Below are 17,737 nucleotides of genomic sequence, written 5' to 3'. Positions count from 1 at the left end.
TAGCATCCCAAACCTGACTGCCTCCGCCGATGCCATGGAGGTCCTGGCTTCTCCTCCCTGAGTCCCTCTGCACCAGCCTTTTTCCAGTTTTCTTCCTCTATCTCTTTTCTGCCTCAGGGCATTTAGCACATGTGATTCCTTCTGTATAGAGCCCTCTGCTTCCTTGCTCTAGAACTCATCCTTCAGCTAGGAGCTGAAATGTCACATTGCCAGACTTTCCCCCACGCAGGCTGGATGCTCTCTGGTGCCTTGCACTCCTCTGTCTTGTCATTCATTAGTTTTGTTTAACATTTGTCTCCTCAGCCAGACCGTAAGCTCCAAGGGGGCAAGCATCTGTCTGTCTTTTTCTTTGCCAATTACCCCTCCCCTCCATGGCAGGCACCATGTGGGTGTTTTACAAAGGAGTCCATGTAACCAGGTTCAGGGTAGGGCAGGACTTTTTCCTCTACAAAGTGTGTTCTTTCCCTTTTCAGCTAGTGTTTATAGGAAGACCAGAAACAGGGCACCACAGACACTGAACAGGTGGGACGGAGGAATGAAAGTGGAAGAGTGTTTTCTTCTAATGGGGGAGGGAGTAAGGAATAGGGACAGGAGACAGGACATGTCCAGCTACAAACTCCCCTTTCCTTCACACCCTCTTTGTGGGCCCCCTTGCTTCATGAGTCTTGGTGTAGTGAGAGGCTCTTTAGAACAACTGTCTGCTCAGCTCAGTTTCTCTCCCCCACCTTGCCCTTGGTGCAGGGAGAGGTAGGGGAGTGAAGAATACTCCCTGCCTGCCTTAGGGGTTGGCCATCCCAGAAGAAGGCCCAGTGGTGTTATTTAAAGAACAGCTCTTTTTGTCCCTCCTTGGCAAACTACTTACCCCTCAAAATAAGAACACATCACAACTTCTGTGGCTGTCTTAAATTTAAAAAAAGTAAACAAAATCACAGCTTCTGTGGCTGTCATAAACAAAAAAACCAACAAGATAAGAACATACAGAGAAAAAAACTAACCTGATACTTATGCTTTATTGTCTTCCACCTCCAGCTTTCCCATGTTCTTTTCTTTGTTTGTTCAGCTACATCTCAAAAGAAGAGATGTAGCAGATGTAAACTGTCCTTTGCAAATCATAGAAGAGTGAGTATTCCACTGCTAAAATGGAATCATGGCTGACTTTTCCCTACTGATAAAGTTAAAATTGAGAAAAGCCTATTTTCTTCTCCTTCATTTTCCTTAAACTTCTTATACTTGTCAACTGCTTGCCTACTTAAACAGAATTGATAAACAAATACCAGTCAAGTACCCCTTGCACTGCCAAGAACTGGGCATGCATAGGTCGGTAGGGTTTTTGCTTTGCAAACCTATGTATGTGAGGTTGGATTTCGTAGTTTTCCTCTGAAATTCAGATTTAAAAACAAATAGTTATGTAGTTAAAGGAAACATATTTGTAATTAGATTAACCCCTGGGTGCCAGTTTGCAACCTATGTGTTTTAATTTTTTTTTTTTTTTGAGTAATACTATCTGTTTGTGTTGCTATAACAAAATCCTTGAGACTGGGTAATTTATCAATAATACAGATTTATTTCTCACAGTTCTAGAGGCTGGGAAGCCCAAGATCAAGGCACTGGCAAGTCTGGTGTCTGGTGAGGGCCTGGTCTCTGCTTCTGAGATAGCACCTTATTGCTGTGTCCTCACATGGTGAAAGGCAAAAGGGAAAAAATGTCCTAAGATAGTTCCCTCCAGCCCTTTAATGGTGGCAGTAATGCATTCATAAGGGTGGAGCCCTCATGAATTAATCATTTCCCAAAAGGCCTCCCCTCTTAATACCATCACAGTGGGGATTAAGTTTCAACACATGATTTTGGGGAAATGTCAGACCATAGAAAATACTAATCAGATTCTATTAATTTAGGTGGTTTATTTGTTTCACTGCTTCCCTATGATATAATGGCTTCCAGAACTGGGCCTTGAATGCCCAACATCTGTATCCTCAGCATTTAACATAAGGAATGTCACAATAAAGGTGTGTCAAGTGAAGGAATAAGTGAATGATTCTGAACCGTTGTTTACAAGGGCTCCAGGTGACAGAATTTGGCAGTAGATCTATACAAATCCCCACCTAGCCTATGGGTCCTGGCTGAAAGCAGAATTGAGGTTTGAGAAGGCCCATGACATTTACCCTGCCCTTGGGTCAGTCCTGAATAACCTCATGCATGTGTGAGTGGCCACACCCTTGCCTTATTTCTTGATATATCACCCCTTAGATGACTTGTTTGTCTCTTGTAAAAATTTGCTGCTTCAGTAAGTCTTTTCCATAGCAACTTTCATGTCTTATGGCTATATATTCGTTCTCTTTCCAAAAAAAAAAAATCAAAGATCGAGATCATTAAATATATGTATTTCAATGGGTATCATCTCTATTTTGTCTATATGCTCTGCTTACATTGGTTCCACAGGAAAAATATGCAGACTTTTTCCTTTCCACTCTTATGGCCAGCACCTTTACTGGGGTCCAGAAAACCACCAATAAAATATCCTCCAGCAGCATTTGGTTGTAATTTGTGACATTTTCAAAACACTGTGCAATTGGAAAGATTGAGAGTGTAATTACTTGATGCTCAGCTTTAAGTTTAGCTAAGTTTTTTTTTTAAAGACACATTATTGAATGGAATCTCTTTTAAAGAGGTTCTTGCCAATTACCCACATGACACTGTGGCCCTGAAGGGCTTTACTGGTGTGTGAATAGTTTGTTATGTGGAATTCTGAGGTTTTCAGGGTCCTGTGGAGGTTTTCTGTAATAAATGTTGGGCGGAGGAAGTCAGAGGCTGGATAATAATGTGGTTTCAACTGTATTGTTGGGTATCAGAAATCACATGAGGCAGCTTTATGCTTAGGAACCTGTTTTCTTAACACTTCATCCATCACAGAAGAGGGCCAGAAAAGCCCTGTTCTACCCACCCCCAAGTACCTTGAGGCAGCGTGTAGGCATCTATAGGTAGATGCCCCCATTTCAGTGAGGCCTGAAGTCTGGGGTGGGGGAAACATGTGGTTTATATTCAGCAAGATGGTTCCCTCTAAGGCCCCCTAATGCTTTCAAGATGCTGATAGAGCCATTAATGGCTCTTGGAGAAAGATTAGATTTTCAATTAAAATGAAGCCAATTTTGAATAAATAGTTGGTAGTAGTATTGGCCTAAAATAAGAGTGTGCCTGGGTCTGGGGGCTGGGGGTATGTCAGGACTTCTGGAGTGGTGAAGTAAGGAGCTTGGCAAATGCTTTTTTTCAAAAAGCATGATGAAACTAGAAAAAATGGTAAAAATCAACCATTTCAGGATTGTAGAAATCAACCAAAGGTACACAAAAAAATTAAGCAACATTTATGCAAGAAAAACTATTGAACCTTTAGTTATGAATGCTGGGAGTCTGGAGTTTTATCCTGGGGCTGCTTCCATCATCCCCAGCCCCAACTGTTCCATTGGTGTGGTAGTTCTGCCTGGGCACAGGCTACACTGTGAAAACATCAGCTCTGTTGCCAATAGGGTCTGACTTTACTGGGAATAGAGTGCATATCCAGAGGTTTGATAAAAACCATAGTGATCTCAATGATAAAAAATCAGGGAAAACAGCTTTTGCGTTAGTTTTAGGTTGCAGTACTAATTATAGCAAGCAATAGATCAGCAAACCAGCTGGAAATTTAACAGGGAGATCCAAATAATGAGATAGACACAGTGGAAAGGTCTTGATAAGCTCATACATATTCCTGGTTATCTGGAAGGCTGTGCAGATGGCAAGGGTGTGTGCAGGCTTAAGAGAGATCAGAGAGGGACCTGTCTGTCTATTCATCATCCCTGGCTGAATGTGAGGCCTAGTGCCTGTGCAGAGGAAATATAAGAAAGCCCAGCAAAAAATAAAAGCCAATTCAGACTCGTAAACTGCCTGATCTTTGTGTATATGCATCCTAACCCACACACAGATCCATTGGCAAAGGGTGAAACCCTTCCTAGTATTTAAGTATAACTTATGATCAATCACTGGGTGACCACTAAACTGTGCTGACATAGGGTGACCCTTAGGAAGCCAGGCTTAAAAATAAAAATAATTAAAAAAAAATGAGCAAAAATATCAGTGGCCACACCCTGTAGGGAAGATAAGACTATAGAGTTCGTGCAGGTAAGCCACTAACACAAGCAAAAACAACTTCCAGTGGGCTATCAAAATCCAGAGTTGCTACAGCGTATTGTCAAAAGTGTTGTATTTGTAACAAAAAATTATAAGACATGAAAAGAAACAGGGAAGTATGACTCACACATGGGAAAACAGTCAAAAAAAGCAGTCAAGTAAAAAGTATCTCTGAAGGAGCCCAGATGTTGGAACTAGCAGACAAATATTTCAAAGTAGCTATTATAAACATACTCAAAAAACAACAGGAAACCATGTTTAAAGAAATAAAGGAAAGTATGACAGCAATTGTTCACCAAATAGATAATACCAATAAAGGGAAATCATAAAAAGACAAACTCTGCAGTTGAAAGGACAATAACTGAAATACAAAATATTATTACAGGGGCTCAACAGCAGATTTGAGCCATCAGAAGAAAGAATCGGTGAAATGAAGATAGGTGAATAAAGATTATCCAATCTGAAGAATACAAAAAAATAAAAATGAACAAACTTAGCCTTGTGGGATACCATAAAGCATAGCAACATACTCATAATGGTAGCCTCAAAAGGGGAAAGGGGTAGGAAAAAAAATATTTGCGGAGTTAATTGCTGAAACTTCTCAAATGTCATGAAGATTTATCAATAAAGAGGTATAATCTAAATAGAATACACACAAAGGGAGCCAAACCTATTCACATCATAGTTCAACTATTTAAAGCAAAGATTTGAAAAGAAGAAAAAGAAACAGCTCATCATATGTAGAAAAATGACATCATTAACAGGTGAATTTTCTTCAGAAACAAATGGAGGACCAAAGGCAGTGGGTTGACATATTCAAAGTACTGGAAGAAAAGATCAACCAAGAATTTTATATCCAGTGATATTAATATTATGCCTCAAGAATGAAGGCAAAATAAAGACATTCCCAGATAAACAAAGACTGGCATTGTATTGATAGCTAGCTGGCTTGCCTTGTAAGTGATACCAAAGGAAGTCCTTTAGGCTGGAAGGAAATGATGCCAAATGGTAACACAAATCTACACACACAAATAAAGAGTACTGGTAAATGTAATTAGGCAAATGTATACTTTTAAACCATTTAAAAGATTTTTTTTTTCTCTTAATTAAAAGAAAACTACAGAATCAGTAACATCAGAAAATCAATCAATGTAACATGCCATATTAATAAAGTAACAGACAACTACTTGATTGATAGAAAGCATTTGATAAGGTCGAATACTCATAAAAGCTCTTAAAAAGCTTAGGACAACAAGGAAACTTCCTCAACCTGATAAAGGGCATCCACAAAAAACCTTCTACTTATAAAACATCATACTTAATTTGGAAAGACTGGATGCCTTCTCTCTAAGATTGGGAACAAGGCTAATATGTCAGCTCTCACCACTTCCATTCAACGTTGTATTGGAGGTTCTAGCCAGTGCAATAATGCAAGAAAAAGAAATGTATCTAGGTTTGAAAGGAAGATGTGAAACTGTTCTTATTCAGACAACATAATACTGCATGCAAATAATACTAAGGAATTCACAAAAAATATAAGAGCTAATAAATGAGTTCAGCAAGATTTCAGTATTGGAGAACAGTATATGAAAATCAATTATATTTCTGTATCCTAGCAATGAAAATCAAACTAAAATCAAGAAAACAGTTCTCTTCCCAATAGCCTCAAAATGAATAAAAATACTTGGAATACTTTTTAAAAAAATAAGCGTAAGACTTATACACTGAAAACCACCAAACAATGCCGAGAGAAATTAAATAAAATCTAAAAACTGGTGAGACATTTGTGTTCACGAATTGAAAGATTTAATACTGTTAAGATGGAGTTTGTCCCAAACTGGTCTGTAGATTCAGTGCAATCCCTATCAAAATCCCAGTAGGCTTATTTTTGTTTTTTTTTTAAATTGGCAAGATGATTCTAAATTTTATATATAAAATCCAAGTAAACCAGAATAGCTATAAGTTTTTTTTGAAAAATAAGAACAAAGCTGAAGAATTTATACTTCATGGTTTCAAAACTTTACTATGAAGCTACAGTAATTAAGACAGTGTGGTATTGACATAAAGACAGATGTAATGGCCAATGCAACTGAATTGAGAGTACAGAAATAAACCTTTATGTCTACTGTCAATCGATTTTTCACAAAGGTGCCTAGGCACTTTAGTGTGGGAAAGACAGTCTTTTTGATAAATGATGCCAGGGCAGTTGAATATCCACATGCGAAAAGATGAACTTAGACCTTTACCTCACACTATACTCAAATATTAAAGGATCATAAATTTAAATGTAGTAGCTAAAACTATGAACCTTTTAAAATAGGAGAAAATCTATGATATCTAGGAATAGGCAAAGATTTCCTAGATACGGCATCAAAAGCATAATTCACAAAATATAAATTAGACTTTATCAAAATTCAATAACTTTGGATGCTTTGAAAGACACCATTAAGAAGATGAAAAAGTAAATGACAGCCTTGGAAAACATAAGTCACATACCTGGTATCAGACTTGTATCCAGAATATGCAAAGAACTCTTAGAACTCAGTAAGAAGACAAAAACCTAGCTTTAAAAAGGGTAAAAGATTTGAATAGACTTTTTACCATAAAGATGGATAAAGGGCTAATAAGCACATGCAGAGATACTCAGCATCATTTGTTGTTAGGGAAAGGTAAATGAAACTACGAGATAACAACTAAACACCCACTAGAATATTTATAATAAAAAAAGAAAACCCAGACAGTAGCAAGCATTGGTGAGGACGTGGAGAAATGAGAATATTCATACATTGCTGGTGGGAATGTAAAATGGCACTTCCACTTTGGAAAAATTTGACAGTATCTTAAAAAGCTAAACGTAGGATTACTGTACAACCTAGCAATTCCACTTCTCAGTATCTACTCAAGAAAAATGAAAACATATATTCACACAGACTTCTCCATAAATATTCATAGCATAATTTTTTATAATACCCCCAAAGTGGAAACAACTCAAATATCCATCAATTGGTGAATGGATAAACAAAATTTGGGTATATCCGTATAATGTAATACTATTCAACAATAAAAAGAAATGAACTGCTGATATGTAGTACAACATGGATGAATCTCAATTACATTATGTTAAGTGAAAGAAGCCAGACAAAAAACATGATTATGTGATTCCATTTATATGAAGTGTCCAGAAAAGGCACAATTATAAAGACCAAGAGCAAATTAATGGTTGCCTGGGGCTGGGGATGGGAGTGAAGATTGACTACAAATGGGGATGATTGATATTTTTGGCATAATGCAAATCTTCTACACTTGATCTTAGCCAAAAGGCCAAGAAGTGGTAACAAATGTTCTATAACTGGATTTTGGTGAAGTTTACACAACTCTATAAAAGTCATTGAATTGTGTACTTAAGATGGTATATTTTATGTTGCACAAATTATATCTCAGTAAAGCTGTTGAAAATTGTGCCTGCAGACTCTACTAGTGTTAGCTATATATGCCCAAAGCTCCTGGGAAGCTGCTTCTGTTGTAACTCTTTGTAAAGTGCAAGAGAATTCCCTGTGGATTCAGAGGGCTCACATGGGCTACTTTAGGCCTGGTAATTTGTGGGCCCAATAGGGCAGTGTAGGTCTTGGATGTGAGCCAAGTATTATGGAAAGAATGGCAGCAGTGCCAAGGCGGTTGAATGGCGGTATGGTTCGCCATCCTATTTTTCTCACCTGGACTTTCAGTCTTGGAGCTGACCTAAGGGTTTGTATAGTAGAGTCACTTTGAAGCTTTCTACTGTGCTGACTGAGGACAGTGTCTCCTCAAGATGCTTGAGGGCCATCTCTAGTGAAGATTTCCTTTGGGTCCAAGACTTCCTTTATTGTGGCCATTGCAGACCCACAGCAGAGGTTCCTCTTGAGATGGACATCCCTAGATACAGCTGGCAATCCTTTTCATTCTTCTAACATTCTGAAGTTCTCCTCCTGCAAATCTTTCCTGATTATTTTTCTTTAACCTTTACTCCATCTAGAAATATAGTGCCCCTAACTGTGATATGGGCTGTCAGAAGAGCATGGCTTTGGAGTCAACTATGTAGTTTAAATTCCAACTTAACTCACTTGCAATGTGACTTTTCAGCAAATTTTTCTAAGCCTCTCTGAGCCTTCGCTTTTGGAAATCTGTAGAATGGAAACAGTCATACCTATCACAAAGGGTTATTGTGAAGATGAAAAAAGATTGTGTATGGAAAGGCATGAACACGATTCACTGGCACAAAGTTGGTGTTCCAGATAGTGGGTCAGATTATGGTCTCTGGATGTGGATTTGATTCATGCTTTTCCCCTTCTAGCCAAGTGATCTGGGGCAAATTCCCTAATTTTCTGTGTCTCTCTGTTTCTGAATCTGTAAAATGGGCATTTTGATAGTACCCACCTCATTAGGACTGTCTGAAGATTAAACAAGTTAGTATGCAAAGCACTTAGAACACTGCCTGTTATATAATAAGTTTTATACAAGTGGCAACTGCTGTTATTCTCTTACCAGCCAATATAACGCCTGTATTCCCTTGGAGCGGCATATTTGATTTACGTGGATTGGATGTGAGGATTATAGGGATACAATGGCTGTCATCCCACAGATGACCAGGTAGGCCTGGTTGGTCCAGTAGGTGGCCCATGAGTGGTGAGTTGTGAATCCCCTGTCTCAGTACATCAGAAGCATCTTCCCACTTACTCCATGCTGATTCAGAGAAGGTACCTTCCCTATAGAAGAAAAAAATGGTTCTTGGGTCAGGGTAAGCCAGTGGTTGAACTTCTCTGCAGGAATGTATTGCCTGGATCCTCCCACAACCATGGACCTTCTAAAATCCCTGTGTGCAGCATCGTGTATGTGTGTTGGGGATGGGTGATAACAATTTCTGTAAATCTGTCTCTCCTTCACAGTAGCCTGCAAGTACCATAGAGTTGAAACATCAAGCTCTTGGTTCTAGTGGTAGCAGGGATCTTCTCTGTTCTTCCCTTGTTTCAAAGAACACCTCATGGGAGTACATGCAAATTGGGTGACCTGATTTGTTATTAATTATCCCTTCTGCATTAATTTCAGCTGATTATTTACCTTGGAACCAACCGAGACGAGAACTGCTTCGTCCAGAATACAAGTACCGGCCAGCATCAACCCGGTTTGATAGTAGAACCACACACCAGGATGACTACCCCATAAAGGGCCTTGTGAACACCATGAGCTGTAAACCTCCACCGGTACCAAAGCTCTGTAACATCCCCTTGGAGGATCTGACTAACTACAAGATGAACTATGTGGCCCACCCTGTGGAGAAGCGCTTTGTGCATGAGGCAGAGAAGTTCAGGCCCTGTGAAATCCCCTTTGAGAGCCTCACCACCCACAAAGAGTCCTACCGGGGCCTGATGGGGGCGCCTGCCAGGAGCTTGAAACCTCCAGCCAGGCCCCCTGGGCTAGACATGCCTTTCTCTAACACCACCGAGTTTCGAGATAAGTACCAAGCTTGGCCAACACCCCAGATGTTCTCCAAAACTCCCATCGCCTATGTCCCTCCCGAACAGAAGATGGATCTTCTGACAACAGTGCAGTCCCATTACATGTACCCTAAGGGTGCCCCGGCTCAGTCCTGCCGACCGGTGCTCCCGATTAAGAAGAGCAGCCGCTTCGAGAGCTCCACCACCACCAAGGATGACTACAAGCAGTGGGCCAGCATGCGCACGGAGCTAGTCAAGCCCGTTCCCCACCTGAACCTTCCCACGGAGCCCTTGGACTGCCTGACCACCACTCGGGCCCACTATGTGCCCCACCCACCCAGCAATACCAAAAGCTGTAAGCCCCCCTGGTCCGGCCCTCGAGGAAATATCCCTGTGGAGGGCCAGACCACCTACGCCATCAGCTTTACTCCCAAGGAAATGGGCAGGTGCCCAGCTTCATACCCTGAGCCCCCTGGCTACACCTTTGAGGAAGTGGATCCTTTTGGACACAAGATGTACAGGCCGGTTTCCCTGGCAGGCTCTCAGCAGAGCAGCCGTCTTTCTGTGGGTGATTTGGGAAACCCCAATCAGAGGGAATTGTCAGTGTCAGTCTGAATTCGAAAAATGGTTATTTAGAAATTGCACTATACTTTTAAAAAGCAGACGATTAAGAATTATTCATTGGAGAAAAAAAGAATTCCTCAAAATGAAAAAATTCTTCGTCCCCATTTTCAGGACACAAGAATAAAACGAGAATCACTTGATTGAAGGAAAATGACATTTTACCACTGGCTAATTAAATCCCCTTAATCCTCTCTCTACTGTCCTGGTCTCCCTGCCCCCCAGGTCCCTTACTTTGTGCTCATGGAATCAAAGCTGGTTTCTGTGAGGTTTTCTCTGATCCAGATGTATTTTATTTAATCATTTTATGAAGTGACATAATGATCAACACTTGCCAGGTATGAAGTGGGAAAGAATAAATTTTATTTTGGGGGGATTGAATTTGTAGGTCTGTGTGTTTACCCCCATGTGCTGTCTATGTAGCGAACATGTCTATGCAGAGAGCAGTCTGTATTGCTAGGGACCTTTGGGGAGATTTTATACTAAACTTCCATTGCATCCCAGCACTCGTGGAGATACCTTGGGCCTGGGCTGAAGTCTTGTTTTCGGTTCTCTATGCCTAAACACAGGGCATCCTTCTACCTCTTCACTGTATGACATACCAGCCAGAATGGTGCTGTCTGACGGGGTGGGTCTCTTTAGTCACAGGTGACGGAGGGGAAGGAAGAGGTCCTACGGTGACTGGACCTGCCAGGCCTCTAGCCATGTCCAAACCAGTGCAGGCTCCGATTCCACAGAGAGGAGGGGGAAAGGGACTGTTGGCAACCAGGCAGCCGGCAGGGGTCCCTCATCTGTGAGAAGAAGAAGTGGGCTCTTTGAAATGCTCATGACACAGGAAAGTGGACCCCAAAATTGGGATCTGGCCGGAAGGGCAAGAGAGTTCTTAGCTTCCTGCAGAAAAAAATTCAAGCACGAGCCTTAAGTTGAAAATGAAAGCAACATTTATTAAACAACAGACAGCAAGCAGGCTACCCTGAAGGCATAGTAGCAGCTGTACATTGCTGGTGAACTCTACTTATGGCTATCTCTTAATTATATGCTAAATAAGGGATGGAGTATTCATGGTTATCTGGGAAAAGGGTGGAGATTTCCAGGAATTAGGGGGTTCCTTCTCTTTTCATACCACATAAGGTAACATCTGGGGTTGTTATGGTGATTGTAAACTGTCATGGCGCTGGTGGGAGTTTCTTTTAGTATGCTAACATTAAAAGCAGAGCATAATCGACAAAGGTGAGCAGAGGTCATTTATGTCACCATCTTGGCTCTTGCTGGTCTTAACCAGTTTCTTTACTGGAGACTGATTTCCTATTTTTGTCAGAGACCTTGGTTTGGCTCTTGCAACTTTTTAACAAGTTGGGTCTGCCGGTTTCCTGTCTCAGTCAGAGCCTGGAAAAAATTGCCACAGGCTGGGCTGGTTTCTGGGAAGGCCGGGCCTGCCTGTCCTAAAATGACAGCTGTCATCAGGCCTGTGACAGAACTTGATATAGCAGTGAGCCAGGAGGTTTCTCTTTGGAACCTAAGGTTTTACCAGGTTTGATTCTAAGGCCAAATAATTTGAAGTTTTGGGTTTTTTTTTTTTTGAGACATCAAGTCTTGCTCTGTTGCCCAGGCTAGAGTGCATTGGCAGCATCATAGCTCACTGCAACCTCAGCCTCCTGAGTGGCTGGGACTGTAAGGTGTGCACCACCATGCCTGGCTAATTTTTTAATTTTTTGTAGAGATGAGGTCTCGCTATGTTCAGGCCAGTCACAAACTTCTGGCCTCAAGTGAGCCTCCCACCTCAGCCTCCCAAAGTTCTAGGATTACTAGGGGCATGAATCACTGTATCCAGCCTGAAGATTTTTTTTTTAATTGGGTGGAATTAAGGAAGGACTTTTTGTTGTTGTTGTTTTTTTTGAGACAGAGTCTCACTGTGTTGTCCAGGCTAGAGTGCCGTGGTGTCATCCTAGCTCACAGCAACCTCAAACTCCTGGGCTCAAGCAATCCTTCTGCGTCAGCCTCCCGAGTAGCTGGGACTACAGGCATGCGCCACCGTGCCCGGCTAACTTTTTCTATATATTTTTGGTTGTCCGATTAATTTCTTTCTATTTTTAGTAGAGATGGGGTCTTGCTCTTGCTCAGGCTGGTTTCAAACTCCTGAGCTCAAACAATCCGCCTGCCTCGACCTCCCAGAGAGCTAGGATTACAGGCATGAGCCACCGGGCCCGGCCAGGAAGGACTTTAAGAGGATCCCATAAGGCCAAGTAGTTAAGATTTTTTTCTAATTGGGCAGAATTGAGGAAAGACTTTGTACCAGGGTCAGATGGGCTCATGGGTCTGGGCGAGGCTCACACAGAAAGATGCAGACTGAAGCCTGGGACACTCGCCTGTCTTTTGAGTGCACAGAATCCTAAAATATACTCCACAGTCTCAGGAACTTGGGGAGAGTCTGGAGAAAGGAGATTTCAACTCGAGTCCAGAGACTTGGGCTTAGCTTCAGGGCTTCGTTCATGGGCAAGGAACTTGTATCTTCTTATCTGGGGCTCAGTCTTCCCACAGCTCTCATCTACCTGGCCCAGGCCTCACAGGTACCCACAGCTTAAATCCTCACCATGAGCTTAGTATACGAATCTGTGTTGGGATCTATGTCATTTAACCCTCTCGTTGATATGGGATGTTGATGCTCTTGTGGGGTAGAGAGGCCCAGAGTGGTTAAGCACCTTTCCCAGGGCCACACAGCATGGAGCAGCAAAGCCACATTGAAATCCAGGTCCTCTGACTCGAGATCTATGGCTCTTCCACAACACCAGGTGCCTCCCATCTTCTGTGTCTCAGATCTCCTGGCTCCACAAACCACATTAAAAACCACATTCTACCTGAGTTTCCTGGAGTCCAGTAAGCTAAAAGAGAAGACTAAGAAGGGTAGGTTTTATTATTATTTACAAATAGAAACAATATTGGCACTTTGATTTGAAAAGCCAAATGGTGCTAAAATGCTTATAAAAATGCAGCAATCTCTCATGTGCTAGCCCCTGGCCCTCCCACATTATTACCTCCCCAGAGAGAACAATTTTAAATATTTTTACCTGTTTCCGCTAATATTTTTCATATTCCTAAATAATATGCATATACTGCTGTCTGCTGATTTGTCGACTTTAGGTAGATGAGGATTTTTGGTTCACATCTCCTCCTTTCTCCTACCCTTCTTCTCAGTATAGCTGTGTGACTGGTAACTTCAGGACTAGTAAGTTTTTCTAATGTTTCCAATTGCTGGGAAGGGAGGGAGCAAAAGGTTGGGATTGACCTGGCTGTTGATGAGCGCTGAGCCCTGCTGGGGTGAAGAATTCCCGCTGAGTCCTGCCTAGTGCTGGCCTGTTGGTGACTCCCATGGCAACTCAGGCTGGACAAGCCACCCTAGGGCATCCCTGCCTTGCCTGCTTCTCTTGGATGCAAGGAACTAACTCTCCCCCTACTACCTATCCTTTTTTTGCTTCCAAATTAAAATACCCTTAATATTATGAAAGTGGTTAGGACAAGTAAAAAGTTCAGAAAATACAAAAAAAGTAGAAGGCCATAAGCAACTATTATGGGGCCCAGCGGAACATGGTGGCTAAGAGCATGCATGGTCTTAGAGTCCACGCCTGGCTTTGCTCTTGGCCCTTGCCACCCGTTAGCTACGAGGCCTCAATCAAGTTCTTTAACATGTAAAAATGTGGGTAATGTAATAGCCATCCTGGCCTTGTGGTTTTGTTGTTTGGACTGAATGAGAGGATCCGTGTAAATCACTTGGCGCCGGCTCACACGTAACTCTCATTAAATGTAGGTGGAGATCGGGGTGATGCCTGCTGAGTTCTGACTGGCTGAATCTACTTACGATTTCATCAGACGGTGTTTACACTCGTGCAGGTAAGGATAACTGCTCGTGTTTTTTACTTTACATATTTTACAAAGTGAAACATTTACTTGTTTTGTGTATTCGTTGGCTGTTACTCGTTGGCTGTTCTGAGTTGGAGTTGCTAACTGTGCTCTCTGGAAATCTGGTTTGAGAAAGTAACTGGGCCACAAGGGGGAAAGAAACTGAGCAGATGGGATGGTGGTTCCCTTCCATGCTCTAATCAGAGCAGCAGCTTCTTAATCAGTGCTGTGTGTCAGGCTTCTGTAGTTTGTTGAAAAAAGGCTCTGCTATTAAAGCACGTGCACGTGTGTGTGCACACACTGCCCTAACACCTGATGTGACCGTGTTCAACAAATGCCAACAATGGGAGCCTTCAAACACATTGTCTTCTCTCCAAAATATGCACGTGCTTATATTTCATATTGCATGTCTGTCGCTTGTGAGAACGAAGTAGGAGCTTAATCACCTACTATAGCCCAGGGTTCTTGAAGCTTTAGGTGTGTTAAAAAATAAAAATGATTAGAGATCAAAGATAGAATACAAAGTGAAAACATTTTATGGCCGTGCAGCAAACCTGCTTTAGTGCAGAAGCCAGTAGGTTCACGGGGATGGAAGATGGGAGTAGAGCTGTGACAGCTGAGAGACGGCCAACTCTATTCTGTCAGAGGAAAGCAGAGTCTCTGAGCGGGGCCGAGTGGCTGGAGATAGTGTGCTGTGCTGGCGTGGAAGCCCTGGGCTGGGCGGAAGTGGTCTGCTGGTTTAGGGTATGGTGTCCGGGGCATCTGCTGGGCATGAGCTTCCCTCTCGGGATGGTGGTGTCTACCTGCCTCGGGCTTATCCCCTGGTTCACATTACAGTGGGGTCACTTCCATGGGTGAAGATCCTGGCACTTTGCCCTCATTTTGGGGGATCAGGAACTTGCTCCCCAACTTCCACTCCGTTAAGGTTTGAATATAGCACCAAATCAGTTTAAAGGACTCTCTATTCTACAGTTCAGTTACATTTTCCGGAGAGTCAATATCTTTAAAGATGAGCCTGGCTTTAAGGTCCTGTGCCAGGTGGTGGTTGGGGATGGGGAAGTTGGGTCCGTTGTTCGTGATGTCCCTGTTTACAGCACCATTTGCACCCTGCCCTCCATGGTACCTACCATTTCAAATCCTGAGCGCTGCCAGGTTCTGCCACCTGCAGACCTCCCTGCAGCTCCAGCTGTCTTGGGGCGTATCGTTCCGGGTTGAGGCTTCCTTATGCACACTTGGCAGCTATCACTCTACCATCTACCTCTTGTCTTCTTCACATTTCTTGAAATCCCTTGTCCTTTGAGGACCTTCCGCCCGTTTTCTTCATTATGGCATTTTATGATTTCATCATTATTTTCCCATAGTTTACCGTGTGTGAGGGGTGGGAAGGAGGTGAGCACAGGCAGACGGCCCAGCTCTGGACCTGGCCTAGAGCCAGGTGAAAGGCATGAAACCCTAATGGGGTTTCATCCTCTTCTCAGCTGCAAAGCATACCTGGAGGAGGATTTGTCCGCTCACCGGGCGGAAAGGCAAACCTGGAGTGGATTAAGTACCGGGCCAACCAATGTGCGTAGCTGAAGGAAGCTCAGTGTGTGGGTCTCCCAGTTGTGAACCCCCGGCCTGTGTGCAGACAACATCTGACACCGCCATCCTCTGCGCCACCCGTCCCATCCCTCTCACAGCCCAGGTGTGACATCAGGGGGCGGCAGTCCTGGATGGGGCCTGTGCTGTGGGTGGTGGTGTGGGGGGGAACAAGCACCCCCTGCTGTCTTAAGTTTTGCTTTCATGTGGCGACCTCTAAATACCTTTTCATTATAGTTTCACTGCCCTAAAGTTAAAATGAAATGGCATAGACGTGAGTAAGTACCCCCATCCCCACTTCTGCTTTTAAAGCAGGAGTGGAGCTGCGTGCCCCAGGGCAAGGGGATCTGTCTAGAAAAGCTTTCCAAGGTGACTTCTCCTGAAGGCTGCATTTCCTCTAACAGTGCTTTTCAGCTGCACAGTTGTCCAGAGGCAGTAGGCGGAGCAGGCATGGGCGTGCTCAGTCCTAATTGCAGATTAATGGCCCCCTGGCTGCTCAGGCCTGCCGGGCGTCGCCCAGGCCCACATCTGGTCAGCAGGCCTCGAAGGGGGAAGACAGAGGCCCCTTAAAAGCGTGAATGCTGGGGAAGGGCGGGCAGGGGTGTTTTCTTTGGCAGAGCTGACTCGGAATTGCACATGGCTGGCTGAGCAGGTGCTTGGCTCCTCCCCACTTTGGGGGTGCAACGGGAGCCCAAGGAGCCTGTGAACCTTCCAGAACATGTGCTTTGGAGTCTGGAAAAAGCATCAGGGCAATGGTAGGCTGAGCTCCTCTTTAAGCCATACTACTGGGCCACAGGTGCCCCCGGGTCTTGCCTCTGGATCCTTAGATACAGACTTGAAAAGTCCTGATGCATTTTCCTAGTCAAGCCTCTAAGTTCGGCTGCAAATCCTGCTTGGTACTAACCAAAAGGACTTAGGAGTTTCTACTTCCGTGACTGAATCTAACACTGATCTTGGTCGGCCTTACTGTCCAGACCAGCCAGTCTGCCCGCCTGTGCCCCTGCCTGCCTGCTCAGGGCCAAGGCTGTACTTTCGTGACAAGAAGGGAGATTGGTTACCTCCCTGTTGCCCCAAATCCCATCTATTTTCTTACAAGAGCCCACAAATACCCTTTAAATAGGCAAACAGCTACTTGAGAGTTATAGGCAGACAAAATGCCTGAAAAATGACTGAAATTTGACTTCTGTGCCTGCCAATGGATGACATATAAACTAAGAAATGGAATTTTTGGACTATAGACTCTCCTAGGCTTACAAAAAAAGCTTTTTCATTTTAAAGTTCCTAAGTAGAGTTCAGTGTTTACTATCAGGTTGGAGTGGTTCTTTTCTTGGCTAAGTATTGTAACAATTCCCATATTTGAAGGTCAGTTATTTGGAAATGTTAGCTGTCCAATACCAAAGCAAGAACCTGTAAATAAGCAGCCTTTAGGTTGCCAAAATCTTTGATATGGATTTCACCTATAGACACTCAGGTACTTCGCTGAGTACCTACCCCCGACTCTGGCTCTCGCTCTCAGCACATGAGCCTCCCCACCAACTTTTGTTTTTAGACACACAGTTCCAATGAGTTTCTTTTATTTGTTTTACCAGCCCCTAGAAAACAGGAGTGGCCTCTGCTAGAGGTAGACACATTTAGAACAAAGCAGAGTGACAGCTGATAGCTTGGCAGCCAGACTAGAGGCCAAAAATACTTTAAAATGCAAAACTCAAAGGTATAACAGTTCAGGAATTAGGACCTTGGCATAATTTAAAAAAAGACTGTGTGTATACACATATTTTATTAAGCCTGGAAAAATATGCCATGGTTTGTGCTTATGACCCCAATTTAGTAAAAAGAATAAAAAATTATATACATACATTTTTAAAGTCTGGAAAAATGCATCAACAGTGTTGGATAAATGAATTCCCATTGGTCTCATTTATCCAGAATAATAAGGGAATGGGGATTTGCAGAATTTTAATATTAGGTTAACCTATAGGTAATATGTATTACCCTTTCCCAAGGTGTTTTCT

General features: G+C 42.9%; 1 protein-coding gene across 1 annotated transcript in view; it reads left to right on the top strand.

The window, feature by feature from the left end:
• The window catches only part of SAXO1 (stabilizer of axonemal microtubules 1), a 100,487-nt gene extending 90,093 nt beyond the window's left edge, over nucleotides 1-10,394 (top strand). The window contains exon 4 of the mRNA XM_012665040.1: nucleotides 9,244-10,394. Within this exon, the coding sequence (XP_012520494.1) occupies nucleotides 9,244-10,247 (1,004 nt within the window). The 3' untranslated portion in view covers nucleotides 10,248-10,394. The remainder of the gene's footprint in view (nucleotides 1-9,243) is intronic.
• The last annotated feature ends 7,343 nt before the right edge of the window (nucleotides 10,395-17,737 follow it).

This window comes from Propithecus coquereli, unplaced genomic scaffold, assembly GCF_000956105.1.
Source record: "Propithecus coquereli isolate 6110/MARCELLA unplaced genomic scaffold, Pcoq_1.0 Scaffold95, whole genome shotgun sequence".
NCBI classification, from domain to species: domain Eukaryota; kingdom Metazoa; phylum Chordata; class Mammalia; order Primates; family Indriidae; genus Propithecus; species Propithecus coquereli.
The sequence above is the reverse complement of the archived record's forward strand: the minus strand, read 5'-3'. Positions and strand labels throughout refer to the sequence as shown.